Genomic DNA, 21,684 nt, shown 5'->3' with positions numbered 1-21,684 from the left:
GTTGCGCACACGCCTTCCGTTGCGTCTCCAGCTCTGACGCCAGGTTTTGGAAGTTCTTCAAATCATGGCGCTGCAGCTTTGAGGACAGATTTTGCATTTTCCGTTTGAAAGCATTACCTGAGCTGATCATATCAACCACGGTTTTGTCTTTCCCTTGCAGCTCCAAATTAAGCTCATTCAACAGATCATATAAAAATGCCAAGTCTAGCAGCCACTGGTCGTAGCAGCGTCCGTCGTGATTGACATTAATTTGCACACAGGGAGCAGGGTTTTGTCGATAACGTTTTTTTTTTTTAATGCCATGCGATCTACCCGCACTACCTCCGACGTGTTGGGCACCCCTGATGTAATGGTATATATCATACTGTATGTCATCATATTACACAACCCTGTATGAGCTGTCCATCAACAGGTGACCAAAGATATTCACTGGAATTCATATGCTATTTTTGTATTATTTTGCATTACGATGCGTCACCTTTTCACCTTTCTTACGGATCTCTAATAAGGGGACTCACTCATCTTAAAAGTAAAAGTGGGAGTCAGTTATAGAAGGAGACTTGTCCATGTGCTGGATATAAATCTGAAGGAGGAGAAAGAAAAGAAGAAGCCAAAACCTAGGGCAAAACATTTTCTCTAATGCCTCCTTGGTTGGGATTCATTGTTGCAGCAGATGGATTGTGGGAAAGCCATAGTAACTGATAGATGTCCTGTCCAGGGGCTGGGCTTGAACTAAGCTAAACTAAGCCTCTGAGCCAGCTTGGTGTGAACGGAGGCTTTCTTCCCTAAAATGTTCCACTGCAACCCACCAAAAGTGCACCGGGAATTCCCTCACCTATCCACTTGTAATTCATCCTACACTGCAGGGTAAGCGAAAGCCGATAGTGTGAAAAGGCTTTCATTACAAAATGTTCATAGTGGCAGCGCCATAACCTCTCATGCTCGTCATCCCTCACTCTCCCATTCCCCCGCTCAATGCTGTGTGACGTAACAGACAAGCTGTTCAAATGATTTTTGGGCCCAAAGCATTGGCTTCATGGCATTTACATGAAGTATGCAAGCACACATGATAGATGGATATCCAATAAATCACATGTGGATGTGAGTTTCCTGCATTCCTGATGTGATAAGTGTGTCAAGGAAATACGAGGATTGATTTGTTGAGTGCTAGGCAACCGTTTCCTCATTAGGAAGTGGTGTGGTAAACATGAGAGACATTTTCGGGATGGAATGTTCAAATGATTTCATGAAATGTAAACATGTCTCCAATACATGTTCACACATGCAAAAAGGCAAAATATAATGTCTTTTACATTTCCTATTACACTCCAATTTTTTTATTTATTATTATTTTGTTTTGGCCCAATGCGATTTTCTGAAATCATGCTTTTCAAATGTGTTATGCTAGACAGTTCAGATGACCTCAATGCTCTTCATTCTGCATCTGGAGCTCCTCCCATTGCATACACAACTTCCATTTGTCAGACAAAATTCTGACTTGTATTTTCTCTCTGCATACTCTGCCTATTTCCTACTGTGTCTCTCTGTCAACCCTCCAGGCCCTTCAGGAGGCTCTGGCTGAACACCAAGGGGAGGTGGACTACCTGACCTCAGCTGTGGAGCAGGTCTTCCAGAAAGCTCCACCAGACATCAGCCAAAAGTAAGATTTTGAAAATAAAGCTCCTTTCCCACTGGATAACAAACCCACTAACACATGGCTTATGTCTTTAGTGGGAGGGGTAACATTCAGCATTCATTCAGTAGTCACGTTCTGTATTTGCTCCAGCTCCAATCGGCAGTGATGGAAACATGATACCTGGTTGGACACGCACATTTTCGTCCCCTTTCCTTTGCAATGCAATATAAAGCATTTTGAAGTGAATACAATAGAGAAAACAAATATATATTATAATTTAAAATAATTTAATTCAAAGTCACCAGACTCCAGTCAGTTGAGTAATTTACCGAGCTGATCATCAAAACACACGGCAATCAAACGTGACAGAAACAAAATAAAACTTTTCAAAACCATCTTGTTAGTCTTTCCACTGTTCCAACAGTCACCAACTCATGCTTAGAACAAAACCTGCCTTTATTCAAACTTGAGAACTCATCAAAACTGTCTTCTTCTTTCCACTGTCCCAACATTCACCAACTGTGGTTTGGGACTTTGAAAGAGGGACTAAAGTAAAACATAAGTAACCACAGTAACATTTAAACTATTTACTAAGACTGTGACATTGTGCCAATGGAAAAGGAGTCTATCCACTATGTTTAAGGAGTTTACTTATGTATGCATATACGTGCTTATTTTGGTGGGAAACCTGTGTTTTTTAATCCATTGGACAGAAACTAGATGCTAGATAGAGCGCTGTGCCAACAGTGACAAACTCCCATAGCCTCAAGGTCCAGAATTTTACATTCTACCCTTTATTCAACAATAAGAAGAAGAAAAAACATAACACATGTAAACTGGCTTAAAGCCCAGTGAAGTAAGAAGCAATTAAGCATCAATCTCGTTGTTTGGTATGAAAATGCTGTTAATATTGCCAAATACTACCAAATACTGTCCGATTGTTCATTAGGCCATTGTAACCATTGATCGCTTCTTATGGACAGGAAATAGTCTAAACAGAAATTCTGAATTAGCAATGCATCGGTAAAGAAATGTCACAAGCTAATAGGCGTCGATCATTTTGTGCAGGTATCGCATCGAGATGGATTCCATCATGGCGCGTTGGAGACGACTTGGCACCACGCTGACGGACAACGCCCAGAGACTCCAGGAGCTCATGGCCAAACTGTTGCAGTTTGAGGTGAGAATGATTTCAGAGATCACCATATGTTGCTCTGAGAGTCCACTTTAATCATCAAGTAACACAGTACTTGATCTGCTGTGGACACGTCTTCATCTTGATACATGTTCTCTGCCACCAGAATGATGTGAAGACTTTGAAGAAGTGGATGGCAGATGTGGATGTGTTCCTAAACGAGGAATGGCCAGCACTGGGAGACTCTGAGGCTCTGGAGAAACAGTTAGAGCAGTGCACGGTGAGGAGGCCATGCATCTTGACATTATTTCAAGGTTCAAGATCCATTTATTGTCATTGGATTTTTTATGCTGAACAAGAAAAACAAAACAAAAACAGTAATAGATGCAGACATGCTGGCAAATTATCTGGGCAGACAATCTGGTAGGCAACATAAAACATTTGACATCATGGTGACATTGTTTATTCCCTTTTAAATAAATTTGAGCACCAAGCATCACCGATGCAAACCTTGTCCCAACGGAGTACTGCATGCTCGGTGGAACAGGGTTTGCCCATCAACTGTAACAGCCTGGCCAGCCAATAATGGAGCTAGGTCTCTGCCAGATGTTGCTCCAATAGTCTTCAATAGCCCGAGTCCTATTTACATCCATTCCACCTTCCTGCTACTTGCTGGCTGGTTGAACAGCTCTGGGTCCAATCTGGGCCAGCCTAGTTACTGCTCTCTTCCCTCACTAACCCGATCCCCTCGCTTCCTTCTTTGATGTTGATGAGTGTATCGCTGTCGTGTGCCAAACCTGCTCCTTTAATAAATACGAAAAGACAGCACGGATAAACAAATATCTAGCAATGTTTATGAATATGAAACGGTTCTCAAATCTCAAAATACAGGTTGATCAAAGGTGGAGAATAGTTTATAGAGAGTAGATAGAAGTAAAATATTCTTGGGATAAAAATGCCACTGATAATTCATCTAATACACCTTAGAGTTCATAAAATATCCAAGAGTCTATAAGATATCCCTTGAGGAAATGGAAAGGAAATTGAAAATGAGCAGAAAAACACCTTTTTCATGACTACTTCGATAGAAATTGAACTGCAGATATCATTAAGACCAAAATAAACCGCTCTGAAATATTCAGTCATCAACCTGTGTAACCACGGTCCTGCATTTTGATTGGCCAGGCTCTGGTGAATGACATCCACACCATCCAACCCAGCGTCAACGGCATAAATGAAGTGGGTGTGTACTTAAAGAAAGAGGCCGAGCCACCGTTTGCCATCCACATCCAGAAAGAACTAGATGAGCTCAACGGCCAGTGGGAGAACGTCTGCAAACAGGTGTGTAGCCTTCATCGAGAGGTGGTGTATTCTCCTGCTGCCATGATCTGGTTAACGTGTTTGTGTTGGTATGTGGTTTCCTCTCCCACATCTAGGCCTATGCTAAAAAGTCCGCTCTGAAAGGAGGCCTTGATAAGACCATGGCTCTGAGGAAGGAGATGCAGGAGATGCAGGAGTGGATCAACCAGGCGGAGGAAGACTACCTGGAGAGAGATTTCACATACAAGACACCAGAAGAGCTACGCAAGGCCGTGGAGGAGCTCAAGGTGCGTGCTTCAACCGGACATACGGTCTATTGATGCTTCAATGCAACGCCAGTTTTTTCTGGAGGTAATATTTTGTTTGGTTTGGTGTCTGTTGCTGTCCTCTCCTCTCCTCGGCAGAACTGATACAGGGTCGGTCCCCAAACGCACACTTGATACAGTGACCAGACGTCCCCAAGCTCGGTGTCCTGAATCCCAACACATATCTGTAAAACACACAAATGTTCCGGTTTTCAAGATTCGCTAGCAAATTGTCCCGATTTTTACCGCATTTAAAATAATAATAATAATATTCTTGCTTTCAGGGTTTACATAGATGTTTATCAAGTTCTAATTTGTACCCAACTCAATATACATTAATATGCACTGTTTGTCAATTAATGAATGTATCATTATGTACTCCGGCAATGAAATGCTGCGTTCTGCACCACAAAAGTATACTTTCAGTCGATATATAAGATCACATTAAGAAGGCAAGATAGCAATATATGATAGCACGCCTATGGTGCATGCATAATATCATACAGGTGCACATGCATGAACGTGTGGTACACTGAAGGTTCCCAGTTTGAGGGTTCGACAATATCATGATCTGAGTCTTCTCAATATTCACCGTGAAGATCAGACTGACTTTATGCTCCGTCTTTTCTCTGTCACTCTCTTTTGATCCTGGTTCATTCCTGGTCGATAACACCCCGGTCTGCCTGAGTCTCTTTCCATTGTTGAAGTTAAAAAACAGCTCTCTTCCCGTCTGTTTGTCTTTTTCTCTCTTTTATCGTCTTCCCGTATCCTCACTAACAGCTTTGTGTCACTCTCATTCCATCCAGTCCTCAATTTTGTATCAAATTGCATCAATTCTCCTTTTCTCTGCAGAGCCTTTTTTATTTTTTTGCCTTCATATCTTTAATGAGATGTATTTGTGATGTAAATGCATTTGCTTTGTGATTACCCAAAAGCCTTGGCAAAACTCGGCCCCTTCCACCCAACCTCCCAAAAAGTTTACTTGAGAGTCAAGTTGAAAATTAAAAATTGATTTCACTCTTGCTAATCTCCTCTTCCTCTCCTCGACTCCTCCTTTCTGCTCTGAGCTGAAAAGAAACTCTCTTTCACTTGCCTTTTCTCTTAATCCCCCCTGTCCTCCCTTCTTCCCTTCCTCGTTTGGGAAAGTATTAGCTACACTTCGTCATTCATTGATTCGTTGGCTTACTTGCTCTCTCCGTCTCTCCCTTTACACTCTGTGGCTTTGTCAACAGAAGATACATTGAATCATGTGTTTGTGCATCCATCCCTCCATCCATTAAGCCCTCCCTTCTTCTTTAAGTCTCCCTCTCTTCTTTTATTCTCTTGCCACCAGTCTCTCTTTTCCGTCCAGAGTTTTACTGACATGACGAGGCTTGACAAACTAAATGAACAGAACCTGAGGTCCTGAAGTGTCTCAAGCAGCCTGTTCAACTCTGACGTCACTTATTCATTTACTCTGTCTCTCTACCAGAGGGCTCAGGAGGAGGTCCACTCCAAGGAGCTAAAGGTCAAACTCCTGACTGACAGCGTCAACAGTTTCATCGCCAAGGCTCCGCCCACGGCCCATGATGCCCTGCGCTCTGAATTGGACGTTCTAACGGCGAACTACCAGCGCCTGTGTAGCCGGCTGGATGGGAAATGTAAAACTCTGGAGGTATGAACTTCATCTGTCTTCTCTGTGATCATTTGGAAGTGTTAATTGGATGACCTTGGCATGCTTAGTTGACGACAAAACGCACTTGAAACTTTTAAGAGAAGGGAAAGAGGAGGGTGTGTGTGTTCATGTGTGCATGCCCAAAGTAAAAACAGCCTTACATGTGGTTTCAAGACCAAGGCCGCAGCGCTCACATACCTCAGCATCTGGAGGGCATGTTGCTGTGTAGTGTGTAGCTGAGCGTGTCACAGTATATTGTGGATGAGCTGAGGAAAGGAGCCGTTAGCCAAGCAGCACCTGGTTCTTCTTCTTGCATTTTACCTCATGACCTTCAAACTGTATGCCTCATTAAAAGAAGGGGGGATTTGAATGCCGTAAGACATTTTAATGCTTAACGTTTAGGTGATAGACAGCAATGTAGCTGGATAAATATGTGTTGAGGATTAATTCATTCTTCAGGAGAAATTATTTCTTATGAAAGGTTTTGTGGTTTGGAGGGAGAAATCTCTTGTTTTATCTTAAAGCTAAAAGTATCTGCATGTCTAGACTGAGAAGATAGGCGTCTATCTCATTTTAAATCAATATATTGTTTGTTCTTTAGTTTTGCTGTTTCAGAAGTCAGAAAACCCCCCAAAAAGTGTTGTTTTTTGTTTTTTTCCGTTTTAAAATCTAAAACGGAAAATAACGAAAATAAATAAATAAATATTGGAGCAGTGGTTGGTTTCCTCCGTGACCGGAGCAGAACATAGCTTGGGTTGAGACATGGCGAGATTCTGCTGATTCGGCACGGGTCTGGCTGTCCCTCCCTTTCCTCTGTCACGCGTCATATCATCACAAAACATGCACAGTCAAATCTGGTCAGCACTCGCCGAAAGCCTCACTAGCACACAAGCATGCTCAACATTTCTGAATGACCACAAAGAAACAGAAAACAACAACTGAGACAAAAGACCGCAATGGGACCAAAGTAAATACAAAAAGATGCAAAACAATTGCAAAGAGACACAAAGAGACTCACAGCGACTATGAAAAGGGGAAACACATCCACAAAGAGACAAACATTCCTACAAAGAGACAAGGAGAAATTACGAAGAGACTACGAATTGACTACAAAGAGACACGAAACAACTGAAAAGAGACACAAAACAGACTCCACACACCAAAGAAACAAAACATGCACAGACAAAAACTGCATTAAAACCAAAACAAGTGCCAAAAAGCACAAAGAGATGCGTAACAACTTCAAAGAGACACAAAACATCAGAAGAGGCTTAACAACTATAAAGACTCTGTCTTGCTCCTATTGACGAGAAATGGTGGAGTCATTTGGAGAAGATAGATTGACGTAAAAAAACAAGGGATTCTTTCTTCTGTATGTTCTAATGCAACGTTGAACATAAAGCATGCAGTATAGCTATTCATCTTCAATTATTTAACGTTATTGGCCTTTTCAATGTGTAATATATGTTGAACCCACAATGTGTGACGTTTGCACTCTATGTAATGGTTATTGATCAACAGCTGTCGGTGCTGAAATGTGGAAACTAGCCTGACACCATGTGCAGAAGAACCCTACAAGCCTTTAACTGCTTTTCCTTGCTCGAGTTCGGGCAGCAACTGTGTCTCTTTGAAGCTTTTGAAATCATGAAAAGCTGCCATTAATAGAAATGCATGTCCACTTGATGCTATAAGCTACATGCTGCCACCAACACTGTCTTCCAGCCATCAGCTGCTGCACTCCAATAAGTGCTTTGTTGCAATGGTTTGTGTGAAATCTCTTTCTGAAGCCGGTCCAATCACTTCAGCCAGACCGAGGGAACTGCTGCTCATTTGCAGTTGGAAGCAAACCCATCAAACATGTTGATGTTGAACAGATGCTGATATGATGGCCAAGTAGCAATGCTGAATAAGGAGAGATAAAACAACAGCATGAGGAAGTTGAGATGGCAGCTACAGTGCTGCCTCCCTCCTCCTCTCCTTGTCCTCCCTCGATGTCACTCTCCCTTTAGCCTCATTTTCAAGGTATTTTTAGTTAGAGTGAGGGCAAGCAAGTACTTGTTAAGTACTTGCTTGCCCTCACTATTTTTCTTTTTCTGCTGCTGTCTGACTGCCATACCTTAACGCATACAATGTCAAAATTGACATTTTTTTAATTTATTTTGTATTGATCCATTCACTAATTCTTTCAATCTCTTTCTGTCTGGGCCTCCTGATGATTGTGTGTTATTTTGCTCTGCAGGAGGTGTGGGCATGTTGGTGTGAGCTGCTCTCCTACCTGGAGCAGGAGAACACCTTCCTGGACCAGCTGGAGCAGAAGCTGGATGAGATGGAGAACCTCCAAGGAGGAGCGGAGGAGCTGCAGGAGGCACTGAATGTGAGTTAGTAGGAGGAGGAGATTAGCGAATAGAACATGTGTGCAATAGGACATGCTATATATAGCATAAGTGTAGGCAGGGATATTAGAAGTGGACATGGTTTGTGGATTTTTGTTTTCAGTTCAGCATTTGATGGTCGCCATGTTGTTTTCTTTGCAACCAGAAGTGACTATAGAGGGTGGAGTGAAACAATTGAAAAGCTGAATAAAGCGTTTTTAGCCGACCAAAAATGTTTCAATTAACTTTCTCGAAGTGATAACACACTGCGAAAGGGTTAAAGTTATAAGATGAAAAAATGGACAACTTCCAGACCGCACAAAAAAGTGGAAGCAACCAGTCAATCATAAGGTAGCCCCGCCCTAAAGCATCCCCTGCTTTATGGTCTGTTTGACTTTAAATTATCATAATTTACTAAATGAACATCATGCTGTATTGAAGACTTGAAACTAGAGATTGAGACATAAACTCATGTTTACAATGTTTACTGAGAGAATAAATTAAGAGAGAAGAAGAGTCATTTTCTCATAGACTTCTATACAATCTGACTTATTTTTGCAACCGGAGAAGTCAGGCCCCTGAGGGCCAGCAGAATGTTTGAGACACCTCCACTTTTTTTTTTGTTGGGATGCAAGGTACTTCTAGAAAATATAATTTTTATCTGATGTGAAAATATCAAATAAATAAATCAGCAGGCATTTGGAGGACATAAAGATAGATTCAGTGTGTGTTATGTAGGACACACACAAAGGAAATATAGCGAGTCCAAAAGAATTTTCATTGAATCTTGACATTAGGGCTTCCTGGCTTTCCTGAGGAAATCAAATGAAAGGCTTATGTGTTAACTCCAACTCTTTAATTTGCTTAAACTGTGCTTTTGCAGACTGCCTTAGATGTTACATCAAGGGATTTGGTGAGATTAAACAATGCAAAAAGCCTAAAGCCGCTAGTCCAGGATGCATTATTTCATTTAACGTTGTACAGAACAGCAAAAATGCAAATAAATGCCCACTCAGCTGTATTTGTGGAGATGTGATAAGTTGTTAAGGTCAGACTAGCCAGGGCTAATTAACCTCTATATATCATCACCTAGCACTAGCATCCTGCATCATTCTCAATATACCTTTCTGACCTCATCACGAGTCACATCCAAATAAAAACAGTATCAGTTTGTAAACAAAAAGGCAACACCAGCAAAGGCATATGTTTTTGTGGTTTCACTTAAACTCGTAATATTTAACTTTTTGCCGCTTGAATCTCTCAATCAAAATAATAACAGAAGACAAAGTTTTTCCACTGCAGACATTGTAAAGTGGCATGGTCTAGTGTGATTGATCATTGTGTGTGTGCGTGTGTGTGTATAGAGTGTAGAGGTTCTTTTGCGGCACCCGGAGGACAACAGGAACCAGATCCGGGAGCTGGCCCAGACGCTGATGGACGGAGGCGTTCTGGACGAAATAATACAGCAAAAACTGGATGCTTTCAACACACGATGGGACGCGCTCATGGCGAGGGTAAAGACACACACACTACTTTAGAAGTATGGCAGGCTGCAGGCTGTCTTTTAGCTTTGTTGTCGCTTTTAGAATATGTTTCCAGTACAATGTTTGAGCGTTTGGAATGACAACCAATGATTTCAGAATCTATAGCACATCTTTAACACTACCTACCTACCTGAGTTTTAATTTTTTTTTTACGTATACAACTATCCTGTATGTGATGAAAAAGTGGTAGATATCTTTCCAATTCAATCTGTAAAAAATACATTAAACCTCATACGTTTTTAATATAGGCCAAAACATCCACTTAAGAATATGAGACTGTCCTCCCACAGAAAACGTCCCCATCAATCGTTGGTGCAAGCAGATTTAAATTGCCATGTTGCGGCTCAGTGGGCGAGCGGGTCTTCCTTCCATCAGAAGATCGTCAATCAACCCGTATTTGCTCCTGTAGGCTGTGCCTGCTGTGTCTGAATGGTGTGAATGGTTAGATAGTTCTGATGGGCAAGTGGGACCTTGCATGGTAGCTCCTCCCATCGGTGTATGAACTGATGAGTGTTATGTAGTGTAAAAGCACTTTTAGTGGTCAGAAGACTAGAAAAAGCTCCGTACAAGTCCATTTATCATTTAATTTATCACTATTTATTGTTAGTTGCCAACCTCCAGTTGCCGTAGTAGTTATGATGGAAGAGAAGGAGGAAGTCCAACTGTTGTATCATAATAACACAGGACCTCCAACAGGGCTGACCTTACACTGACCTTCTGTTTCTATTGTGACGCTTTCAGAAAAGCTTTGCTTTGGCAGCTGTATACATCACAGCTTGTTCTCGACTGCATTGTTGTGAACTTGACCCTGAAACAGGAAGTTCCTGTTTAATCTGCACACATTTGATGCTAAGATTTCAGTTTCTTTTACCAACGACTGCTGGTTTCTTTATTCCTATTCAACTGAGATCTTTGTCTCTTCCTGCCTTTCAGCTCTCAGTGTGGTTGAACAACTGTGGAGCACAATTTAAATTTGTATATATAATATATATAAAATAATTCTGAAAACATAATCATTACTTATTCAACGTATTAATCAGGTAGTTGCTTGACAGAAAATCATTTGCCTTTTATGTTGGATATTTGTGTCTTCTATAATAGTGGACTAAGGGACATTTAATCTAATTGACTAGACAATTAAGACAATAACCAATTTAATTAAGAAAATAGACCTTCTTCCCCTACTCTTCATCACACCTTTCCTTTTCTTCTAGCACTTCTTCGTCATCTTCCTCTCCCCGTTTTTCCCACCCTATTTTATACCCCGTCAATTACTTCCGCTTTCTTTTCCACCTCTTCGTCCTCCTCCTCTCCTCCTTTTCCAACGTCCTCCTCAGTCTTCCTTCTAGCCATCATAAGCCGTCATCAACGGCAGCAATACCTTCTCAGCCTCCTGTGGGGATCCTCAGTGACAGATTAGGCACACACACACACACACACACTGCCCGCTGGGTTGATCCTCCCTCACAATAGAGCCAGATTAATGTTCTCCTTGCAGCCTGATAAGCCTTTCTTTGTTTGTCTACCCATCAGAGACAGTGTGTGTGTGTGTGTGTGTGTGTGTGTGTGTGTGTGTGCGAGAGAAACAGAGAGACACACTTTTATTGCAGACTTTTTGTATTTGTTGGGAGGAGGTGTCACCGCGTGTGTTGTCTGAGCATGTGCGTCTGACAGCATCCCAGGAGCGGCGTCCTCTGGTTGTGTGTGTCTGTCGGCATGTTTGCGTGCGAGCTAAGGCCGGCCGGCTCTGAGTGTCTGCTGGTCATCTGTAAAGGAGAAGCGGAGCTCAGAGACAGGACACGGCTGTTTGTGAGTATCTCTGGAAAGACGGATGGAGGAGTAAAAGCACACGGAGACCGAAATATGGCCTTAATGTTTTTTCTTTCTTTTCTCTTTTGTTTTTGACCTGAGGGGATTTTTTATTTTTTTTTAATCTATTTATATTCGAACTAAATCAGCGGAAAAAAATATCTTGGAAGGTTTCGTGGACAGTTTTAGGGACGTTGATGTTTTTTTGTAAACCTACCAGAGACTTTAGATGAAAATTGTCATAATATATAGGAGCAAATGGAACATGCTGGTCCCTACATACCTTATATCAAAAGCTAACGCCTTGAAAAATTGAGTTTTCTAGGAAAGGTGTTTTGCATAATTTTAGAAATATGAGGTTCTGGAAACAGGAAAACTGTCAAAGTTTACAAGTATTAAATACGAGTTTCCGCAATGGGATCTGCATTCATCAAAGTCTCTGTAACATCCAACATGTACTTGCATTCATCTATGCAAGTAAACTATCAATTCATAATCATATGTATCCCAATGCGGAACCTAGTTGTCCTTTATTAAACTATTTGACCCGTCTTAACTGCTCGGGAGCAGTGGGCAGCCACAGTGCAGCACACATTATGTCCGTCTGTTGTGTTATCTCACTTCAAACCTCAGAAAGCATACCGAGGGAGAAACCTCATTTTCAATGGTGCCGAGACGCACAAACAAATGCAGACGCAACGCAAATCAAATAGCGACGTCTTTGAGCAGGGAGGCTGCAGCAGCTACCAACACAACAGCTGCAGCATGGCTTTATAAATAAATCAGAACAGATGCTGGTCCCTCCTCACTGAGGAAGCAGGCAAGTCCTTTGGTATGGAAAGCAACAGTGTGTTCCATAACTATTTCCAGTGATAAATAACATGCCTGTATTCCAATACAGAGAGGGAAATTGCTTAATTTGTCAAGATTTGCATGTATGTTTGCTTGGGCCTCCACGCAGCCCATGGCGGCTGCCTTTCACATGGCTGCATGTGGAACAGCAACACTATTGGGATTGCTTTTACAACAACTGAGAAAAAGTCAATGTCATTCAAATCCAAGATAGACATCAAGGAAGTATTTTTCTTATCTAGTTCCTACTTGTTAATCAGACAAAAGTATGATAAGTTCAAGAGTCAAATAGCTGAATGTGGACTCTTCCCCAGCATCAGATGGCGCTGAGTTCTAAGGAGCGCAGGGGACCAAGTAAATGCCGAGACAGTAGAATAAGTACGTAATCTCATCATATCAACGTCCCACTGTAAAACTCGTGTGGAGATAAATCCATCCCGCAAGTAGAGAAAAAAAAGCTTGTCTCATATCTCCGTTTGCGTTTCTTCAGATCAAAGAGGCGTGTTTGCCTTTTTAATTTCGGCTTCTCTTAAATGGCCGTGAACCAATAAGAGGAGCCGCGTGTCGAGTCCGAGAACACGGTTAAGCAAACAGCGATCCTCTATCTCTCTAGTTCACAACCGTGTGTGTGTGTGTGGGTGGTTGAGAGCAATAAGTATTAAGAGTGTGTTTAATGAGAATGTGTATTTATGAGCCGACAATTGCCAGGGAAATGGAGTCGATCGCCACAGGGAAGGTTGTTATCAATGTTTGTCTAAATATTTAATCTCCCTCGACTTCTCATTTCATACATTATTAGCTGAGACAGATCCACTGGTAAGGTGTGTGTGTGTGTGTGTGTGTGTGTGTGTGTGTGTGTGTGTGTGTGTGTGTGTGTGTGTGTGTGTGTGTGTGTGTGTGTGTGTGTGTGTGTGTGTGTGTGTGTGTGTGAGAGAGATAGAGAGAGACACACCAGGGTTAGACAGGCTCAGGGCTAAACTTAGAGTCATTATCCTTCTGTGAGAGCTCAGCATGCTCACCTGTAACCACGCACACATGTAATAGTCCGTTTACTAGTTAATCTTGCAGCCAGTCACAGGGTGGGGTCAGAAAGGAAACACTTCAGTAGTTGCCAGGCGCTGGATGTTTCCCGGACCAACAGTCGTCAGAGGATCGTTGGTTATTTGTGTTAGCGGTGACGGTCGCACAGAGGCGGCATGAGAGAGAAACCCCGCCGTCCGTCCTTCAAGAGGGTACACGCAGGGTGTGTGTGTGTGTGTGTGTGTGTGTGTGTGTGTGTGTGTGTGTGTGTGTGTGTGTGTGTGTGTGTGTGTGTTTGGGTTCGTATGCATTAACAGGTGTGTGTGTGTTAAAGTTATTTATTTATCAGCTGGTCTGGCTGATAGATGTGTTTACAGTAAACCAGAATAAGAGGTGGGTAAACCTTGTATACCTCCACTACGCCACTGGGTGAAGGAAATCTGCACTTATGTTCAACATTGGTGAAATCAGACCAGCAGATTTGTACTTTGTACTTTTGTACCAGCAGGAGGAAGCTATTAGCAGGCGGCAACCTCCGGTTCTGATAAATGAAGCCGATGCGGAAGTGTTTTAAACTTGCATTCTTTCCAATGGCCAGCAGGAGCCGACTCCTCTGGTTGTATAGAAGTCTAATGCCGTGTTCACACCGGACGCGACGCGAATTTGCGGCGCCGCAACCACCGCCGAAGTTTACTCGCGCGAGTAGTAAGAGGGTGTTCGCATCAAACGCGAATTTGCGGCGCGACCAAAGGGGCGTGGCTTAGCTCTGTTGCTTGCCTCTGTGAGAGACAAGCGACGAAGCTTTCATTTCCGCTATCGACCATGGAATAAATAACCACTAGTTCTGCTTTATATTTGTTGTGGAAGTCCCAAACATGAAACGCCCTCGTATTTGGGTTCATAACATCATCCGTAGCCGCACACAGCTCGGTGAATTTCACTGACTCCTCCAGGAACAGCGTCTCGCGTATCTCCGTAAAACGATACCGATTATGCCATCCACCATGGAAATAACCACCAGTTCTGCTTTATACTTTTTGTGTAAACTCCACATATGTCGGAACATCAAACTCCATGGTGTCTGGGTTCATAATTGTATCCGTAGTCCCACAACAGCGTCTCAATGAAGCCGCTACCAGCGCTGGTTCAGGCGGAGCAGCAGCAGATTCATTCAGAAACTGGGACAGGCGGTGGTGACGGGCAGAGCTTCTCAACGCTGATTCTCAACGCTGATTGGCTGCCGCAACTTTGCGTCAAGCGATTTCTCCGCCAGAGTTGGGATAATTCAACTCGCGCGAATTCACGCCGCGTCCTTCGCTTTGTTCGCCCCAGGTCAAACGTTCTGTTCGCGCCGCCTCCAACGCGTCTATCTCGCCGCACATTCGCAAATTCGCGCCGCAGCGCGTCTGTGGATTGACTTTACATGTAAACTGGTCACGCCGCAAATTCGCGTCGCGTCCGGTGTGAACACGGCATAAGGGAAAATACTTCTCTCTTGATTTATTCCCTCAGTCAACATTGTAAACATGAGTTTATGTCTGAATCGCTAGTTTCAAGTCTTCTTCAATACAGCGTGATGTTCATTTACTGAATGATGGTCCATTTAGAGTCAAATAGAGCAGAGTATGCTTTAGGGCGGGGCTACCTTCTGATTGGCGATGGTCCCAATACGGTCATACCCGCCCGCCCACTGGTTGCAAAAAGCCAAGATGGCTTCAAATCGTCAGTCTACAAACCCATGGGTGACGCCATGATGACTACGCCCACTTGGCTGTGTTTCACCTTTTACTTTTATTAAATCTTTTCGTCAGATTGGAGTATATACTGCTCGACAAGAGAGAAATGGTGTGAGACAGGAGTCGATGGTAGAGAATTGGATCTTTTTAATTAAATGTGTGAACATCTGGCCTTTATACCGACCAAGCTCACATTCTCCTAAACTCATCTATTTGCCTCATGTCAGCCTATGACATGTATGGCTTTAAGTGTGTGCACAATTGTAAAGGATGTGATCGTACACAACACCCATTGTTTGTACTTTATGTAAGGCGTGATGTCTTTTCTTCCCCCAGGCGGAGCTCAGGCAGAAGGAGCTGGAGAAGAGTGTCCAGTGGGCCCAGGACAACGACAAGACTCTGAGGCAGATCCAGGACTCGCTGGCCAACACCGACCGCCACCTCAGCGCGTACCTGGCCGACCACATCGACGCCCAGCAGATACCGCAGGAGGCTCAGGTAGACGTCAGGGTTAAGCCCCGATCAGACAGGGACGCGTCGCCACCGCTTTAAAAACACCCGGGATCAGGGCTGTCGATCAAATGTGGTAAATGGAAGAAAGAAAATTCAAGCAGACTTTGAGCTATTAACATTGCTGTGCTATGGTATGAGGAAAGTGGGGGGTGGGGGGACCCATAAAAGCTGAGGTTATTGTCATAATAAACTCAACATTGCTCATAGTGCGCCTTACCACAAGGGGAAAGAAGGATGTTTGCTGTTTAAGCTTTTCTAGCAACGCGTCTATGTCTGATGCCATAATCACACATGCAGGATGTGAAGTGCGACAAATATTTCAAGAAGATATCATACCTGCTCTACCAAATGGCTGATAAAACAAGTGAAATCACTACACCTGATCTGATCAGTGGGACTAACTAACCAGAGCTGACTAGATTGGCTAGGGGTGCCTTGTAGTATCCATACCCCAAAAAAGACTCATCTAGGCCTCCAGCAATTAGTCTGGGCCAGGATGTATTCAACATTTTTTGTTTTTTTTAAGTTCAGGTATTTGAGAGTAAAGATGTCAATTCACCATCAGTTATGTCAGGTTTCTCAAGAAAAACTGTCGGACCTTTGGTCTGGTCAGAGTTCCCTGTTAAGAGAGACTGTGGACAGGCAGAGAGAGACTGGCTGTGTGTGTGTGTGTGTGTGTGTGTGTGTGTGTGTGTGTGTGTGTGTGTGTGTGTGTGTGTGTGTGTGTGTGTGTGTGTGTGTGTGTGTATGTGCGCGCATGCACGCATGCACGCATGCACAGGAACTCAAGGGGGAACGGCAAATGCTCTTTTTCTCTCCCTGTGGTCCTAATTAAGCCGGGAGCTGCTTTGGACATGGACAGCAGGAACACACACACACACACACACACACACACACACACACACACACACACACACACACACACACACACAGACAGCCATTATGCCTCTTTCTTTTTTTCCTCTTCCTTTAACTTCTACTTATGCCTGAAAGGATGAGTGATTGAAACGTAAGAGTAGAAAGGGGATTGAGAGATACCTCCACGTACGATGAAGACAACAAGAACGAAAGGATCACACGCTCTCTCTCTTTCTCTCTCACACTGTCTCTCTCTCCCCCTCTCTCTCCCTCTTTCTCTCTCTCTCTCTATTTCTCTCTGTCTCCACACATGTGGCAGGATAAAATGATTGGATTAGAGTGGTGAGGATTAGCATATGTGATTACAGAGCAAGCATTGATATTTAAAGAGAGAGGGAGACCGAGTGTGTGTGTGTGTGTGTGTGTGTGTGTGTGTGTGTGTGTGCGCGTGTGTGTGTGTGTGTGTGTGTGTGAGTACGAACGACAGGTTATTAAATCTCTTGAGCGTCCCTCTGCTCTCTCCTTGATGCCTCCTGCCACCTTGTGGTCAGCAGAAGGAGGTAGACTATGAAGCCGTTACAACGTCATTCGCTTTTGTTTCACGTTCCAGACAGTTCTTATTACATTTACTACATTTCTAACCATAATTCAGTGTAAGACTAGCTGTCATTCATAAAAGATCATCTTTTATTTTAATGATGTGTGTTTGTGCGCTTGACAGAAAATCCAGTCTGAGCTCAGCGGCCATGAAGGGACCCTGGAGGACATGGTGAAGAAGAACCAGGACAAGAAGCTGTCCCAGAGGGTCCTGAGACAGATAGACCTGATGCAGGTACAATACACACTCACACCTGCACATGCGCAAACACACACATAGAGAGCGAACAACTTCAAATAAAAAACTCACAAATTAAATGGGAGCAAGATGAGTTTCCATGTGAAAAAGTTGTATAAAGCCTTTGTAAAAAGCTGTAAGGTAAGTTGTATAAGATGTGTGAAATCTGATGAATGTTCTCAAGTGATGTTACTTATACGTTTTATTGTAATAGGTTTGTAGACTGAAGCAAGTTTCATAGAAAACGATTTAAAAAAGTGTTTTACAAGAAAGAAAGAAAAACTTCAATCAATAAAACAGATTTTAAAAACACTCGGCAGCACAAGGTAACACAAAGGCCAGAGTCCTCAGCTAGAGCCGCTAAAAGACGTCAACAGAGACCACAGATTCAATCTCGAGGACCGTTTGTAGTCAGCTCACAGACAACTAGCTGCGGCAGCGGAAAGGGAATCGCAGGAGTCCAGCCGGGATGATTTAGAAGCGTGAATAATCATCTGTAGCTCAGGATGTGACACAACAGATTTACATTTAGCAATGTTTCTTAGATGGAGGAAACATGTACGATGTGTGATCAAAGTACAAAGACTTAACAAAGATAACACCTACATTTCTAAGAGACGGACACTCATGAGGTACCCATATAACGAGCAGCAGTGATGTTGGTGACAAGAGGTGCCTGCGAAGACCCCAAAGGGAATTAAAAGACAATACCCACCCCAGCCACAGCCTGTTCATTCTGCTCGCGAGCATTACAGAAGTATCAGCTGCAGAGCCAGCGCTGCAGAGCATAATAAATGAGGCTATCCTAGTTGTGCTAGCTGTGCGTAACATAAGCAGGAGAGTGATGTTCTGCCATTGAGTTGATCTGAGCAAGTGGACATGTAGGATGTTTCTGACTGACTGACATGTTGTTTTTTTCATTTGTTTATGTAATTTACTACATTTTCCAGCAGTTGTCCCCCTTTACTATCATAGAACCCAAGCTTTTGTATTTGACGCAGGTCAGCATCTCCTCCCTTTTCACAGAAATTGCTGACCGACGTGTGGACAAAGTTCCGGCTCTTCCAGAAGCCGGCGAACTTCGATGTCCGGCTGACTGAGTGCGAACGCTCGCTGGCTGGGGTCAAAAGCCAGACGGGGGTGCTAGACATCCGCAGCGTGGAGCAGGACGTGGTGCAGTCGCAGCTGGACCAGTGCATGGTGGGTCATTGTGGCAGATAGATAAGCGGATGGTGTGATCCTGTGTTGAGCCCCCTGCTGTGTGTTCTTTGGCCAACAGAAGTTGTACAAGGTGCTGAGTGAAGTGAAAGGGGAGGTGGAGACGGTGATTAAAACCGGCAGACAGATCGTCCAGAGGCAGCAGACCGAGCAGCCCAAAGATCTGGACGACAGGGTGACCGCCCTCAAACTGCTCTACAACCAGCTCGGCTCACAGGTTAGAACTCTTGCGCGCACACGGTTAGACACACACGAGTAAGATTGAGATATGGATGTGCCCTTTTTGTATGTGTGTGTGTAGGTAACTGAGAGTAAACTGGAGCTGGAGAAAAGTCTGAAGCTGTCCAGGAAGTTACGCAAGGAGCTGAACGCGCTGACGGAGTGGCTCGCCGCCACTGATGGTGAGCTGACCCGGCGCTCCGCTGTGGACGGCATGCCCAGTGACCTGGAGGCTGAGGTGGCATGGGCACAGGTATGACACACACATATTATTATTAATGTCCCGGTTGTTGCATATTGTTACGGGTTGTGAAAATAATATGCATATAACAGGTTAAGGAGGACAAAACATAGCACTGGCATTAAGGCTTGACGAAAAATAAGCAGTCATTTATTTGCTATCCTCAAAAATAATGGTGAAAGAAAGACATCGGGGGGGAGGGGTTGGGGGTCATATGTCATTTGTTTCAGCTTTGAATGGGTCGTCAGATCTTGTCTCTAAACTCTCCCTCTTGTGTCCTCTTCCTTTGTCAGTCCGTCCACGGGGAGACAGAGCGGCGCCAGCCGCAGCTGCAGGACGTGGCGGACCTCGCGGAGGCCCTCAAGGCAGTGCTGCGGGGCCACGGCGGCCTGGTGGACGACAAAGTCAGCCTGCTGCGCTGCAACTGGATCGCGGTCACATCCAGAGCAGAAGAATGGCTCAATCTGCTGCTGGTGAGAGACGGGAACACAAGATAGAGCTTAAAACACCCTATTTGTCTTACTTATCGGCGGTAACATTAAACCTCTAAAAATAACCCTTCAGAAGTGTCACAGATTGAAATAAATGCTTTATGTGTCTCTCTCTCTCTTTTAGGACTACCAGCGGCAGATGCAGAAGTTGGATGGAGAGATAAAGGAAGTGAACGGATGGATTGACGGAGCAGAGAAGAAGATGGACGAGATAGACAGCAAGGGACCCAACGATGCTGTGCTTAAGGTTGTAATGTTTGTTTTTATATATGTTGCGTGTCATCTATATCTGATAAATCCTTAAGGTCGCCATCTCAGATGTTGAAGGTTCTGCGATACATACACATTTTCATTCACGTTCTTTCTGTGTTCTTTTATGAACATAAATAAATACTAAAATGAGATAAGTGGTTGCTCATGTTACCACAGTGTTTCACGGTAGTGTGATGAGGTTGATGCACCCAAGCAAAGTTACAAGATGTTGTTTCTAAGGAACTCGTAACTCTCTTCTAAAATAACTCTCTTTTAAAGTAACTCTCCAAAATGTATCACTTTAATCTGAGGAAATAATTTTTTTTCTGCCAATATTATCCCTCCCCGGCTAATTAATAATTGTTTCACCGGGCCGCTGCAGCTCTCGTGCCTCGAGAAATACCGATTCTCCGGCTGACTCTGTGTCTTTGCGTCCTGCAGGTGTTGCGTGCAGAGCTGGAGCTGACAAGGGGAAAGATGGAGGCGGTGCGGACTCTGGCCCAGGACCTCATGTCAACCAGGGGGGAGAACTGCCAGGCCCAGGTGGGACCCCAAGTCAAGCAGCTCAACCGGAGATTTGACACGGTCGCTCAACGCATTGCCTGCGGACAGGTGGGGAGAATTATACACTCTGCTTTCTGTAACCTTGAAGTTCTAACAGCAATAACACACACAGTCTGATAGGATCTACTTCATACTTCATGTTGTCGTTTGCCATTTTGACTTGTAAACACTTAAATTGACTCTTTCAGTGTTCTTGTTAATTATTATAATCCCATTTTTACCATATATTTACTTCTAGCTCTCTCCAAACGGACTAAGAACTCATTCAATTTACTTCAGCTCTCACTAAATAGAATCCAAACTCCCTAATTTGACTTCAAAGTCTCACTAAAAAGACTCTCTTGCTGAATGTACTTTAAACCCCCACTTAACAGACTCACACGGAATGTACTTCAAACTCTCACTAAATCTGCTCTCCGAACAAATTTACTTCCTCTTGGCCACTAATGATCTCTCTATTTTTGTGTGTGTCTGTTTGCGTGTGCGTGTGCGTGTGGCAGACGGCAGCGTCCCCCAGGGAGCTGGAGCAATACCACAGCGAAGCTCAGATCTGGCTGGAGCTCCTGGAGGAGGAGGTCAAGCAGGGGGAAAACCTCAAGGAGGAGGACTTCCAGGAGGACAAGGTCTCTCACACGCCTCTAAAGGATAATGACTTTCTCTCATCGTATGTGCGCACCTTTAGTAAACATGTGTGTGTGTTGTGTAGGACTGTGAGGAAGGTGCAGTGAAGGAGTTACTACTGAAGGGTGAGAATCTACAGAAGAGAGTCCCGGATCAGGACAAGAGAGAGCAAATCCGACTGAAGCAAAACCAGCTCCACAGCAAGTACAACACGGTCAAGGTAATACAAGACTCATTTGCTTTCTTGCCAACAGTAGATGATCAATACCTCGCTCATTTTGTGCATTAAAGGGATATTTTTTTTTTTTAAATGGGTTTGCAGGAAGTACTTATCGACATTAAGTGAATGGAGTTTAGAGAGACAGACAGGAGCAAAGCAATGTTCTGCTATTGACGCATTTAAGACACCTAAAACAATCTATACCAGTTTAAGTGTACGCTATATTTAGAATATTTTCACCACTTTACCCTTTAAAACACCAACGTCAC

At 43.6% G+C, this 21,684-nt stretch overlaps 1 protein-coding gene across 1 annotated transcript in view; it reads left to right on the top strand.

The window, feature by feature from the left end:
* dmd (dystrophin) overlaps nt 1-21,684 on the top strand; it is a gene marked incomplete at its 5' end in the record, with an annotated part of 308,870 nt that overhangs the window by 174,520 nt on the left and 112,666 nt on the right. Inside the window, 18 exons of the mRNA XM_079236662.1 lie at nt 1,560-1,660; nt 2,705-2,816; nt 2,938-3,051; nt 3,957-4,112; nt 4,208-4,378; nt 5,868-6,050; nt 8,290-8,424; nt 9,787-9,936; nt 15,720-15,881; nt 17,476-17,586; nt 18,616-18,789; nt 18,869-19,024; nt 19,109-19,279; nt 19,561-19,740; nt 19,883-20,005; nt 20,452-20,622; nt 21,075-21,197; nt 21,281-21,415. Of these exons, the coding sequence (XP_079092788.1) occupies nt 1,560-1,660; nt 2,705-2,816; nt 2,938-3,051; nt 3,957-4,112; nt 4,208-4,378; nt 5,868-6,050; nt 8,290-8,424; nt 9,787-9,936; nt 15,720-15,881; nt 17,476-17,586; nt 18,616-18,789; nt 18,869-19,024; nt 19,109-19,279; nt 19,561-19,740; nt 19,883-20,005; nt 20,452-20,622; nt 21,075-21,197; nt 21,281-21,415 (2,628 nt within the window). The remainder of the gene's footprint in view (nt 1-1,559; nt 1,661-2,704; nt 2,817-2,937; nt 3,052-3,956; nt 4,113-4,207; nt 4,379-5,867; nt 6,051-8,289; nt 8,425-9,786; nt 9,937-15,719; nt 15,882-17,475; nt 17,587-18,615; nt 18,790-18,868; nt 19,025-19,108; nt 19,280-19,560; nt 19,741-19,882; nt 20,006-20,451; nt 20,623-21,074; nt 21,198-21,280; nt 21,416-21,684) is intronic.

This window comes from Taurulus bubalis (assembly GCF_910589615.1).
Source record: "Taurulus bubalis genome assembly, chromosome: 21".
NCBI classification, from domain to species: Eukaryota; Metazoa; Chordata; class Actinopteri; order Perciformes; family Cottidae; genus Taurulus; species Taurulus bubalis.
Note: the sequence above shows the minus strand (reverse complement) of the source record. Positions and strands in the feature narration are given on the sequence as shown.